At 38.9% G+C, this 12,242-nt stretch overlaps 1 protein-coding gene across 3 annotated transcripts in view; it reads right to left on the bottom strand.

Moving 5' to 3' along the window:
* Positions 1–3,621: 3,621 nt before the first annotated feature.
* LOC107685091 (RNA-binding protein Nova-1-like) overlaps positions 3,622–12,242 on the bottom strand; it is a 52,897-nt gene continuing 44,276 nt past the window's right edge. For all 3 annotated transcript variants that reach the window (XM_016481576.1, XM_016481578.1, XM_016481577.1), the window contains exon 6: positions 3,622–4,797. In XM_016481576.1, coding sequence (XP_016337062.1) covers positions 3,775–4,797 — 1,023 coding nt within the window. In that variant the 3' untranslated portion in view covers positions 3,622–3,774. The remainder of the gene's footprint in view (positions 4,798–12,242) is intronic.

Raw genomic sequence — 12,242 nt, 5'->3', positions numbered from 1 at the left:
CCCCAGGGATGAGTTAATGGCCACATGGCACCCTGCTTTTGTTTGGCCTACGAGATGAATCCCACCCTTTTTTTTTTTACAAGGACTAGTTAGTTTAAGGGGTAGAAAACTCTCAACCGTATAGTGCTAATGTCTATTTTTTGCTTCTCTAGTCACCCCGCTAGTTATATCTTAACTGTGGCTTGTTTGGCACTTTTCACATTTTTTTTGTTTTTTAAATTACAAAAGTATGTCTGCTCTTAACTAATGGTGTTTAAATCACATTTAAATCTGTAAAGATCTATTTTGGCACAGGTTTATTTAATCCATTGATATAGCAATTACTTCATTATCAGTGTAGCATTTAGTTACACCACTTACGACTACAACATCCTGCTAAATGACTGACCAGATATGTTTTTTTAATCTTAAATTTTAGTACATCACTTATTCAATAGCAGCATCTTCACAACTTAAAAAATAGTATATGCAAATCTACTCAACATCTAGGTAAATCCAAAGCTCCTACACAGACAGAATAAAAGGACAAGACATGACGACATGCTACTACGTATATTGCTTTCAGTACTCATCACATTTGATCTATTTTCCCAGTTACTAACAAAAAAACTAAACGAAAAAAAAAAACTCCCATATGTACTGAATACAAAAACAACAAAACAGAAAGCTGCTCCTTGACACTATGTTGGCACCTTTTTATAGTTTTCACATTGAATTCTCACAGTAATATCTTGTTAATATCTTGTATTTTATGTGTCTTAGATCAAACTGCGATGTAACCAAGGTTTTTTTTTTTTGTTTTTTTTTTACAAAAAAAATTATCTGGGGGATCTACTGAGACTCGTTCAAGCTCTGAAGTGTCTGGTGAAGTACTGCATCTTGGGTAAAACCAAACACATAGATGCACTCTAAAATGCGGAAGCGCTCGATTGCCATCACTTCCTCGTCTTGATCTTCAAATCTGAACTATTATGCCCTACTGTTTGAAAATTGCACCTAAAAAAAAAACAAAAACATGCAACTATCTTATAGTAGAGTACCTTGAGTCATTGCTGTTTCAGTCGCTTGTTAGACCTCCTCACCTTGGGCCCAACTGCTAGAAACATTCATATCTATCCAAACCTATCACCTTTACACGCATATATATACACACACATGCACACCATACAAACACATGGATGGCTCATAGTAAGTCCCTTTTTGAAGGTGTGATGTGTGCAATCATGATCTACTGCAAGCTTCTAGTTCTACTCTGTAGGCGCATCTTCCCTTTCACACCATCATTGTTTCGTGAAAGGGCAAGCAGACATGCACTGTTACACCAGACATCGCCACCCATGGAGAGATGTGAGAGAAAAGGGGGTCTCTGGGTTGATGTGTCAGAATGGGGGTGCACGAAGGTAAAAAAGGGTGTTGAGAAGAGGTGAGGGGAGGTGATGGTTTTTAGATGAGAATAAAGAAGCCTCCTTACCAACTGGTTCAGATTTACTCTCCCTGGTGCTCCAATAGCAAAGGAGAGGAAAGAATCATAACTTTAGTCATTGGGAGAGAGAGCACAAACTCTGTCTTTTTCTGTTGGTCTAATTATTCTTTGGGAAATGCTCTCTGTGCTAAAGTCTTGTGGTTTCGATGAGTTTGGTATTTTTCAGCTCATTCCAGCCGGTAAAGAATCAATAACAGTTGTTTAGACACAGAATAGTTTTGGAGGACACCTAAAGTTTAAGCGTACAGAATATACCATCCTCTGCCCCTTCACGATAAATATACACGGTCAGCTGGCGGTTAATTAGTGCACACTTGGAAAGTTAAGGTTGGATACTGCAACATGATGCCAAAAAAAAAACTTGTCCGAAGAGTCTGACCTCAACCTAACAAACCATCCAGGCTCCTTTCCACCCTACAGTAAGCGATACCTTGACTCCATGGAGGTTGTTATAAATATGAAACGTTCCACATGAGTACATTCCATCATGGTGATGCTTCGATGCAATAACGATATAGAAACCCTGACTTTTTTTGGCCTTCCATCATGGCCTCCACACTTCACAGTGCATTAAGACGAAATTCAGTGTACTCCGATTCAAAACAAAAAGGAAATAGGACCTTATTAGCAGCACATACGTCGCACATGGGTAGTTCGGATCTGCACAGAAAGATCTTCACATGGGTAGCCCGTTCTAGAATTAGATTTACTGGTGACTCAGGATGTATAGCCACAGTAGAACACACAACCTGGGATTTCCAGAGAAGACCATGTTACTAAGCAGCCTGTGCAGATCAGAATTTGTTCTTAGTCTTTCAGTAGTATGTGTTCATGAAACGCCTCAGAGCTCTGAGGGCCAATTTTCTGATTTGATATGGAATATCTACGCAAATTTTCCAGCAGATTTGTGCAGATACTCGACTGCAGCGGCTCAAAGTGCACAATCTCTCACGCTGCAGAGGGGTAGCGTAGAGTAAAGACGGGGATATGTTTTGGGACGTTACAGAAAGGGATTGGCTTTTATATAAAGTCGTATTCTGATACACTCCCTTGGACTTGTGCAAAGACCTACATTCTCATTCAGTAGATATGTGAATAAATTGTCTAGTCCCACTGTGATTTCAAGTCTGTGTTTAGTTGCATTTTCAGCATTTAAGTCTGGTAATAGTTTGCTGAGGGTGTGTGTTTGTGTGTTTTTTTGTATTAATATCACTGTACAGTACATCTGCCCCTATTCTCTGTTGGTGCCGACGGTGCAGTTATCACTGGACGTTAAATAAGACATATATTACATGGACAGACGATTCAATGTACTTATATAAAAAACTAAATCCAAAATATTGTCTTTACATTCATGTCAACCTGAATTCACAGATTAAGAAAAACAAAAGAAAATACTTCAGTCCTTATGGGTGAAATCATATTAATAAATAACGTTGATGGAGATGATAATTTGTAATAATAATAATAATGATAATAGTATTTGTATAAACACCAGACCTCGAATCCCATAGACAAATGCCACAATATCTAGGAGCTCTGGTACGAAAGATTCTGGTGTGTTTTGCGTCCTGGCCTATGTCCGCAACATGATCTACAAGCTTCCCTTATGCTAACAACATCAGTAGTGGCATGCACCTGGTCCAATTGGAACCCCAGGTCAATGTCTAGTGGCGCTGAGAGACCCTGCAGCAGCCTCGCATCCCCTGCCCAATCCTGCCCGGTGCGGGGCAGGGTCGGGCCGCCTGGGATCAGGAGGGCTGGGGTGAGGGGGGCTGGGGTGGGATATGGGGTGTCACAGACTGGGGGGGATAAATAATCAGTCTCAGGCCCTCTTAAAGAGAAGGCATGGGCGAAAGTGTGGGAGTTAAACTAAGGACTAAAAGATTAAAGAACAAAAATCTGTCAGCTAGGAGGGGATGGGGGTGGGGAAAGGGCTGATTCCTGGGATTGCTCCACCCCATTGTCCCCCATCCAACCACCTTGCCCACCTGCTGGGAACTGCAGCGAGGCAGCATGCCAGGTTGAAATGCCATTCACTGCTGTCCAGAAAATGCACACAAAAAAAAAAAAAATCCAGAATTGAAGGATTAAACCCATATTTACATTTTACACATTTTTCTTTTTCAAATTTTCCACTTTGAGAGGAATTATTTCCATCTTTTTTTTTAATACTGAGATTTTTCCCACAAAGAATGTGGCTGATTTTCGTTGATATTCACGCCCTCCATCTTTCTCTGTATCTTCCCCATCCCCCACTCTTTTCTCTCCTTTTTTCATACTCCCTGTTTTTAGCCCACCTTCTGCGGATTGGTGGCTCTCACACCCTGCTCGTATGTGATTCGCTGGCTGATAAGATATTGGGCTGCCTGTGTGGCGGCTGGCGATCCGGTAATGGTAACTTTACGGTTTCTGGTGCCAGGAACAAACTCTCCCTTTTTGGAGATCTGGATGCGGGCTCCCGTCAGTTCTTGGTACTCCACAAGTGTTTTGCCTCCCTTCCCCAAAATGGCGCCCACCAAGTTCTCCGGCACTGCAATCTCCACCACATCTTTGGCCCCCTCGGTCAGCTTCTCGGTGGCCAGTAGTGAACTCGCCATCAGCGGGGAAGCGGCGCTCAGGTAGCCGTTGGTGGCTCCGGTGGCGGCGGCGAGCGAGCCTAGCGTGAAGCCTCCCAGGCTGGTCGCGTGGTGGCCGGAGCTGGTGGATGCGTCATTGGCGTAGGAGGCTAGCAGGTTGGCGGCCGCGGCTGCGGCAGGGTTAGCGCTTGCAGCCACAGCAGCGAGGACTCCTGAGGCAGCCGCAGGGTTGAGCCCTAGGCCCAGGGAGTTGGTATTGTATCCGTAGCTGGCTAACGTGTTCAGCGCGGATGTGATAGTCAGCAGGTCGTTCCCTGAGAAGCTGGACATGGTGGTGGGGAAGGCGCCTACTCCCGCCAGACTGGCCTGCCCCAGGAGACTGGAGGCCGTGGCCGCCGCCGCTGCAGCAGCAGCCGGCATTACCTCTGCAGAGTTGGCGTATGGGGAACCGGTGGGATTGGAGTTGGCCACAGGGCCAGAGATGTTAGAGTAACTGATGTTCAGACAGCTGCTGCTCTGCGGGTCCTCCTGGATCTTCTGCACAATGATCTCCACAGCCTTGCGGTTCTGCTCGGGCTCCCCGCTGATAGTGACGACGCGTTCCTGCAGGTTGATGCCTTCGGGTTTCTGTGAGAGCTGGACCCAGGCACCAGACTGCTCCATGACGGCCTTCACCGTGGCTCCGCCCTTGCCAATGATCAGCCCTGCCGTGCTGTTGGGCACTATCAGCTTGGCCTGAAGAGAAGATAAGCAGAGAGGCTGGTGTCAGTTAATGAGTCACTCTAGTGAAACCGGCACACTTGTGCTAGTTTAGCATGCACCATTTCTCAGTTTTGGGATTTAAAAGTAAGAAGTATGGTTTTTATCCACTGGGAGCCCATTATTGGTAGCACAATCAATGTCTTTCTTTGAACATAACAACTATTTTTGCGCCAACTGTACCCATATGTATTGAAAACCAAAGCCTTGCTTTTAGACTTTATAGTAATTACTTTGTTTCAAGTTGCCATTTCATAATTTTCTGTATCATTAAACCACAAATCAAGTTACATCTAACAGATGAGTTTAATCTGGTAATTTAACAGAACAGCAATGTAGTGTTCTCAGCGAGTAAGTTTTAGACAATGTCTGCGAAAAACAGTTTCCTCATTGATAGAGGGAAAAAAAGTGTAAACAGTGGTTACCATGGTTTCTTCCCTAACTTAGAATGGTTTGCTCCTCTGATCAAGCAGTGACTCATGCTGGTACTATTTTACCAAAGCCTCACACAGAACATACTGATCTTGTTAAAATGTTGCTGAAAGCACTGTTACTAAATGTGTTCATTAAAATTATCTGGGATTTCTTTGCTAAAAGTATTTGAATTTGTTTCTATGTGGGCAGTTTACATAGTATGATCTTAAGTTAAAAGTGATGTGAATGTGTAAGAGCAACTATGTATTTTAGGTGCTGTAATTGGTCACCATTTTGAGCTCATAAAATATGAAAATAATATAAAAGAATTAGAGAAATTTTGTTTCTAGAATTTTAGAATTTTCTATTACATTTTTTTTTTTTTCAGATTGTGTCACATTAAGCAGACTGTCAAATATCACATTAAAATACAACAAATGTATTAAAAAAAGTTTATCTCAGTGTTGGTATTGTTAACTAAAAACATTAAAAACATTTTCGCTAATTTAAATATATCTTAAATAAAATATACATCTTAGATAAACCTTGCCTTAGCAATTAATTAAACATGTTGGAGTACTAAAATTACTAAAAAAAATACAAATTAAAAAACAAAACTAATAAAAATGGCAAAACTACATAAGAAAATTCTTAAAAATTAAATTAAAATTAAAAATGTCAAATATTCATAAATACTATAATAGTCTATAAATAATACTAAAATGACACTGGTTTATCTGAGATACAAAACACAACAAAGAAGAATATAAAAACAAATATGAGATAGGAAACAAAAAATGATTAAAATTATATTATTAAAAAAAAATTGCAAGAGAGGAAAACTGCGGCACTGATGAGCCCAGAAAATTATGTATTAGAAGGTAAATATAAAGATGCTTGTGTGTTTTTTTTCTTGTACTTCCTGAGCTGTGAATCACTAGGTAAAAAGAGGCTCCTCCTGAAAATCATCGACTCCCAGGGGTCAGTGTTTCCATGGAAACTCAACTCCAGCATTCAAGGGGGACTGAAAGGGAGTCGGAATGATGCATAGCAACCAACCAACCAACCACCCTCCCACCCCCCACCTTATATGCTCGCGAGTCGCAACCATTCACTTAAAACCACCAGCTACTTGTGCCATAATACTGCATGTGCACACATATACACAAAAACCTAACAATACTCGGCCGTCTGTAAGAAAAATCACACACTTTTTGAATTTCGTCCGTGTAACTTGACATATTCACTCACTAATTGAACTGACAAATTAGCGCTTGATCTCTTTGATCATTGCCGGATACATCTACAAACCGTAGCATTGTGAGAAAACAAAATATGCGGTGTGGTGTTCGCTTTGACAGTTAATCACTCTGGATAATGAAAAGCTTTGACAATGCTGGATTCAGAATATTTGCACTGTCAAAATGACAGATAGAGAGATAAAAATGGTAAAAAGGGGAGACGAGAGGAGCGGGTAGATGTGAGTGAAGAAGGATGTGTGTGTCTGTGGGGGCGTGTGTTTGTATGTGTGTGTGTATATGAACAAAGCGAAGGAGAGACTAGAGGAAAGGAGAGAGAGTGTGAGAGGTTGGGGAGGGGGTGGTGATCGGCTCAGCCTTTACGTTTGTTTCTTTTGTGAGCTGTTTCGTTCTTTTCACTCTTTGCCTCAAGGTCTGCTGAAGCTCGCTGCCCACAGACATGTCTTTACAGAGGCTGTTTAGCCTTGCCACTGTAGCTCGAACTCTCATTCAGCCGAATTAGCATAGAAATGAAAAACTGCCAACAGGAAATTTCATGGACTCCTACATTAACCTTTTATTTTGCTAGAATAAACAGAACCTTGTATAAGGAACGTTTTGAGCAAAATAATTGTATTCACGATTACCGTTTAATGCAATGGAAAGCAGATTGTTTTTGGCACCAGAGACGTACTGTGATTGATCAGTACATATACAGTGCAGTCCAAAGCTCTGAGACCTCCAGTGAAAATGCATATGTTTTGCTAAATGATCTATTAGCAGATTAGACTTGTGACCTTTTGTTCAAAAGGAGTTCATAAATTGATTCACAAATTTTCAGACTTAAACTGAATCAGATTTTAATGTGCTCTCAAACTTTTGGGGCACGTTTTTGGGGCTTCAAAATCTCAACCCCCATTCACTGCCATTATAAAGCTTTATAATGGATATACATATTGATATGGATATTCATATCAATGAGGATCTTTCCAGAGACAGCACGTCGCTTCAGAAGGCCTTAATTAAATAAGTAGACTGTATGCACACTATTATTTAATATTCCTATTTATTTTTTATTTAATAATTATTTCAACTAAAAAGACAGTCACCTGGCTGATATAATGCCAATATTTATTTGCTGTTTTTCAAAAGTTTGAGGATGACAAGATTTTTTTTTAACTAGTCTCTTATGCTCACCAAGGCTGCATTCATTTAATAAAAAAAAAGTTAACTGTTAACTGTTTTCCATTTTAATGTAATTTTAATATTTCAAAATGTAAATTATTCCTGTGATGGCAAAGCTGAATTTTCAGCAGCCATTATTCCATTACTCTGATCCTTCAGAAATCATTATAATATGCTGATTTGGTGCTCAATAAACATTTATTATTATTATCAATGTAGAAAACATTTGTGCTTTTGACTAATTTAATTTCTTTCTTTCTTTCGTAAATAAATAAATCTTACTGACCCCATACTTTTGGACGGTAGTGTATATATATATATATCGTTAGTCAATATATATATAGACGGTAATCATTATTAGTCAATATATCTGTCAGTATATATCTGCCTATCCAAAAAGTTTTATCAACAAACACTCTTACACTTACACCAAATATCCACAATAAGATGATTCTTTTTAAAATAACTATTAGCGTAGTTGCTAATAAATGTTTCTAGCAAGTAACATTTGTTGCTTTTAGCAGACCCAGTTCTCCCTCCTTTTTCTTTATGATACCATCATTTTCAATGATGGCATTTGGCAGAAGAAGTGCTGATAGAAATGAGCCTGTTGGGTAGGAATCGAGCAGCGTTGACACATATGCAGGTTAATTTCACTGAATGCATCCAAGTGCTGAGCTAGAGGAGGTGGATGCCTGCTATGTCTATCTATAAAAGAGTGAACGGAAGAGGGAGGCTGAGGCAGAGAAATAAAGAGTGCAAGATGGAGAGAGAGAGAGAGAGAGAGAGAGTGAGTGAAAGAGAGAGATGCCTGCTGCCGCTGCGCCACCAGTCATCTGGGACTAGAAGCCTTTGATGAATTGTCGAGAGGCTGCTGCAGGGGGTTGTGGGTAATGGGCAATGAAAGATTGGTCAGCCATGAAGGACATGTATGTACTCTTTATGCAGACTGTGTTACTTTGTTCTATTACTGCTACAAAAAAAAGGAACTCATTTCACCTGTACCCTGTAAAAAATATATTTTCGACATTGTAAATTAAAAGATTACTAGAGTATGTTTTAAAATAAATGACTATTTCAGTCTTTATACTTCAAATTCACATTTCTTTTAATGTTTCTTGCTGTAATTTTTTGTGAAATTTACTAGCAATTTCTGAGTGAAAATTGTTTCTACACCAATTTTTTTCAGCTTATTAAATCATGTTACTAAATTTAATTTTTTCCTACTTTTAGACATGATGGTGGTAAAAAGGATATATTTGGAGACATTTCAAAGCAATAAACATGCATTTAATGATTGCAAATCCCAAACAGTTTCCTCCATAAACAGACAATTTTAATCCTCAGCTATCTAGACTGCATTAAATAACCCTAAGTGAAATCACAAGGGGTGACGCGCCCAAAAATAGTCTGTCCTGTAATGGCCGAGCTCATTGTAAACTAAAATAGGGTCCTCAATCTCCCCCGTGTGCTGCTCTCTCCAATAGAACAAATTCATATTTTAATTCTCAGATTGACATTAATTTGTATAAACATCTAGAATGTGACATAAACATCTTAATTTAAGTGGATAGTTTACAAAAAAATGAAAATACTATCATCATTTACACGCCCTCATGTCATTCCAAACATGTATGAACACAAATAAAGAATGTTTCAGTGTTTTTTGTCTATACAACTGAAGTCAATGGGGTCCAATGTTGTTTAGGACCTCACTGACTTTCATTGTATGGACAAAAATCATTCTTCAAAAAACCTTTTGTGTTCCACAGAAGAAAGCAAGTCAAACAGGTTTGGATGAGATGAAGGTGAGTAAATGAGAACAGAATTTGGAAAACTATCCCTATAAGCTCAGTACGTTGCATGATTAAAGGTCTTTAAATGTGGATATCTACATAAAATAAACTTGCATCAGAAAATATCCATCTCAACATTATCATCCAGCCTTGAACCGCTAGCCTTGACATCACAGTTCTCTCCAGAACCCAAACACAGAGCAACACCAAATGAAGAATGCGCCCTTACAGATGCATATTTAATAAAGACCTAATTTATTATTGATTTTTATGCCATTTCAGACAGCTCAAGTCCTGCATCCATCAAAGAATGTTACAACTCATATCTCCAGGGGTCCGGCTCAGGATTAGAGATGTGCGAGCTTCGGATAGAGTACATCCTCTCACACATAGACAATATGAGATCACCACAGTCCAATATCAATGGGACGACCTGCTTTTAAGGTAGGTGTGACACTCGCTGTGAGACTTGATATAGACATGTCAATTCTTCTGAAATACCCTGATAATATAATCCCTGATAATAAAGCTCATCATTCTGACTTATTAATATCCCCTTGTATCATCCATCGGACATGCTATTTCAGCTCTTTATGTTGCATATAGAGTGAAAACAATATTTTTATACCTCTTTTGACAAATGTTATCACATTTAGTGGTTATATATGTTTTGAAATTATTAATCACAAACAACAGAAAAAGTCCGATTTTTTTGTAATGAATATATTTTTAGCATGGAATTTAAGTGCAATTTGTCAGTGCATTCATTTATAAAATTTAATTTGAAATTATAAAGAGCAATTGCAAGACAAACAAAAATTTTAAACATGCACAAATCTAGAAGAAAGATTTAAGAAATTGTTCACTTGTTGAATTTTTAGAAATCATTTTATTGAGATTACACTCTCAAAAAAACAATTTCTAGCTAATTAAATATTTTTATAAATTAATACAAATATTTAATTAAAGAAATGTTTTAATATATATATAAAATAGTTTATAAATTAACAGAAAAAAATGTATTCATTCTAAACATTTCCAAGCCTTCTCAGGGCCTGGAAACACAGTTCCCTGATATTTCCATATTTTCCATGACCCTGTAAAAATCATAAGATAGTGAATGAAAGATCTACACATACTTTCTACAAATACACTGTGACTGTATAAACAAACCACCAACAGAGTCTGCAAATACTAAAGACACACAACACAGATGGCATCTGTCCTTTCTTTCACCCAAAAGAGATTTGATGCCCGGCATTAGAGGATGTACTTCCTTCCTTGTCCAACAACCAATATTGTGTAAGACTCTCCCTCTCCATTGGCTCTTCTGGAAATGAGATCGATACTCCGTGGAGAGACAGTGACCTTTTTCCTGGCCAGCTGATGGATTTGAAGGTTAAAAAAGGCATAAAATATTTTAGCCAGTCACCATCCCTCTAGAGAGCGGAGCGGGGAAGGGAGAGAAGGGAAGGTTGGGCTATTGGGTGAGTTTTTTTTTTTTCAATTTTAGACGTTATAGCAGTTTTCCTGATGTCACTTTTAATTTAGGAGACGAGCAGAGAACACAGCAGTGTTTCGCTTGACCGTTTATGTGTGTGTGCGGGCGTAGTGCTCCAATGAGAACTTTTATTAGATTCACGATGCAGGATAATTAAATAGGCTGGCTTTGGTGGTGTTGTGAAGGGAAAGGATGGTTTGAAACAGCATAGCCACTTAAGGCAATCCCACTGATCAATATAATAGAAGTAAAGCTGTGTGTTATTACAGAAAAGCCAGTGATGCATGGAGAAATTAATTCTTTTATCTTTGATGTTGAAAAATAGAGATTACAGAGAAATTGTTCCACTTTTCACAGTCATAAGCGAAGCAGGAGGAACCATTAATGGTGTTCCAGTCAAAATGTTCATAAAAACTATGTGAATGTGCTTCAGAAGTCATTTCATATTTCAGCCTTAATCCTCCAAGTACAGAATATGAATTTCTTTACTCCTCAATGATTTGAGAATTATTGTAATTTCCATATGCAGTAATATAGATTTTCAGGTGAATAAATTACATTAAGATTGATGTGTTTGGGAACGCAGCAAGTGCAATGTTTGCTCACATATACAGTGTCTCTTCAGTGACTAGTAGTCACGAAAATGCAAATACCCAACTGCAGTGATTTACTGTGTCTACCTATAGACAACATCAGGGACTCTGTCTTCCTGTGCATTAATGGTCCATTTCCTGTGTGGATGGGAACAAACAGGATGTGGGAAACAAGCGGAGGAAAAGATCAGAGGAAACCTGTACAGACCAGAGGAAGCCGGTGCAGGCTGGCTCTTTAGCATCCGAGTTTAGAATTAAACACTGTCTGAAACAATGAGGTGTCCATAACAATGAGCTATCTAGATGATCAGATTGATTGTGCTGCTGGGTGGGTGGATTAAATTAGGTGTCAGTCGCGCTCCTGCCCTGACCATTTGGTTGCAGGCTCAGCGGTTGACATTCCTGACCCGAAATCAGCAGCTGTTGCTTAATATGACTTCAGTTCTTGCCCTCTATCTCTCAATCTGTGTGTACTGCAATAAGATACAAGCCACGACAGCCGCACGTGTGGTGACAATTGGAAAAGAACGCAATGGCAGTGCAAGATCATATGACCTAATCCACAATCGAAAAAAAAATCGCAATTTTGACTAGTGAAGAATAAAATAATTTAGTGCAAAATAAAATATGATATATTCTTCTTTCTTTCTAAATATATATTATTAAATTACAATATATATATTTAATTATATCA

Source organism: Sinocyclocheilus anshuiensis, unplaced genomic scaffold (assembly GCF_001515605.1).
Source record: "Sinocyclocheilus anshuiensis isolate Anshui unplaced genomic scaffold, SAMN03320099.WGS_v1.1 scaffold914, whole genome shotgun sequence".
NCBI classification, from domain to species: Eukaryota; Metazoa; Chordata; class Actinopteri; order Cypriniformes; family Cyprinidae; genus Sinocyclocheilus; species Sinocyclocheilus anshuiensis.
This window is presented reverse-complemented; position numbering and strand designations above follow the sequence as displayed.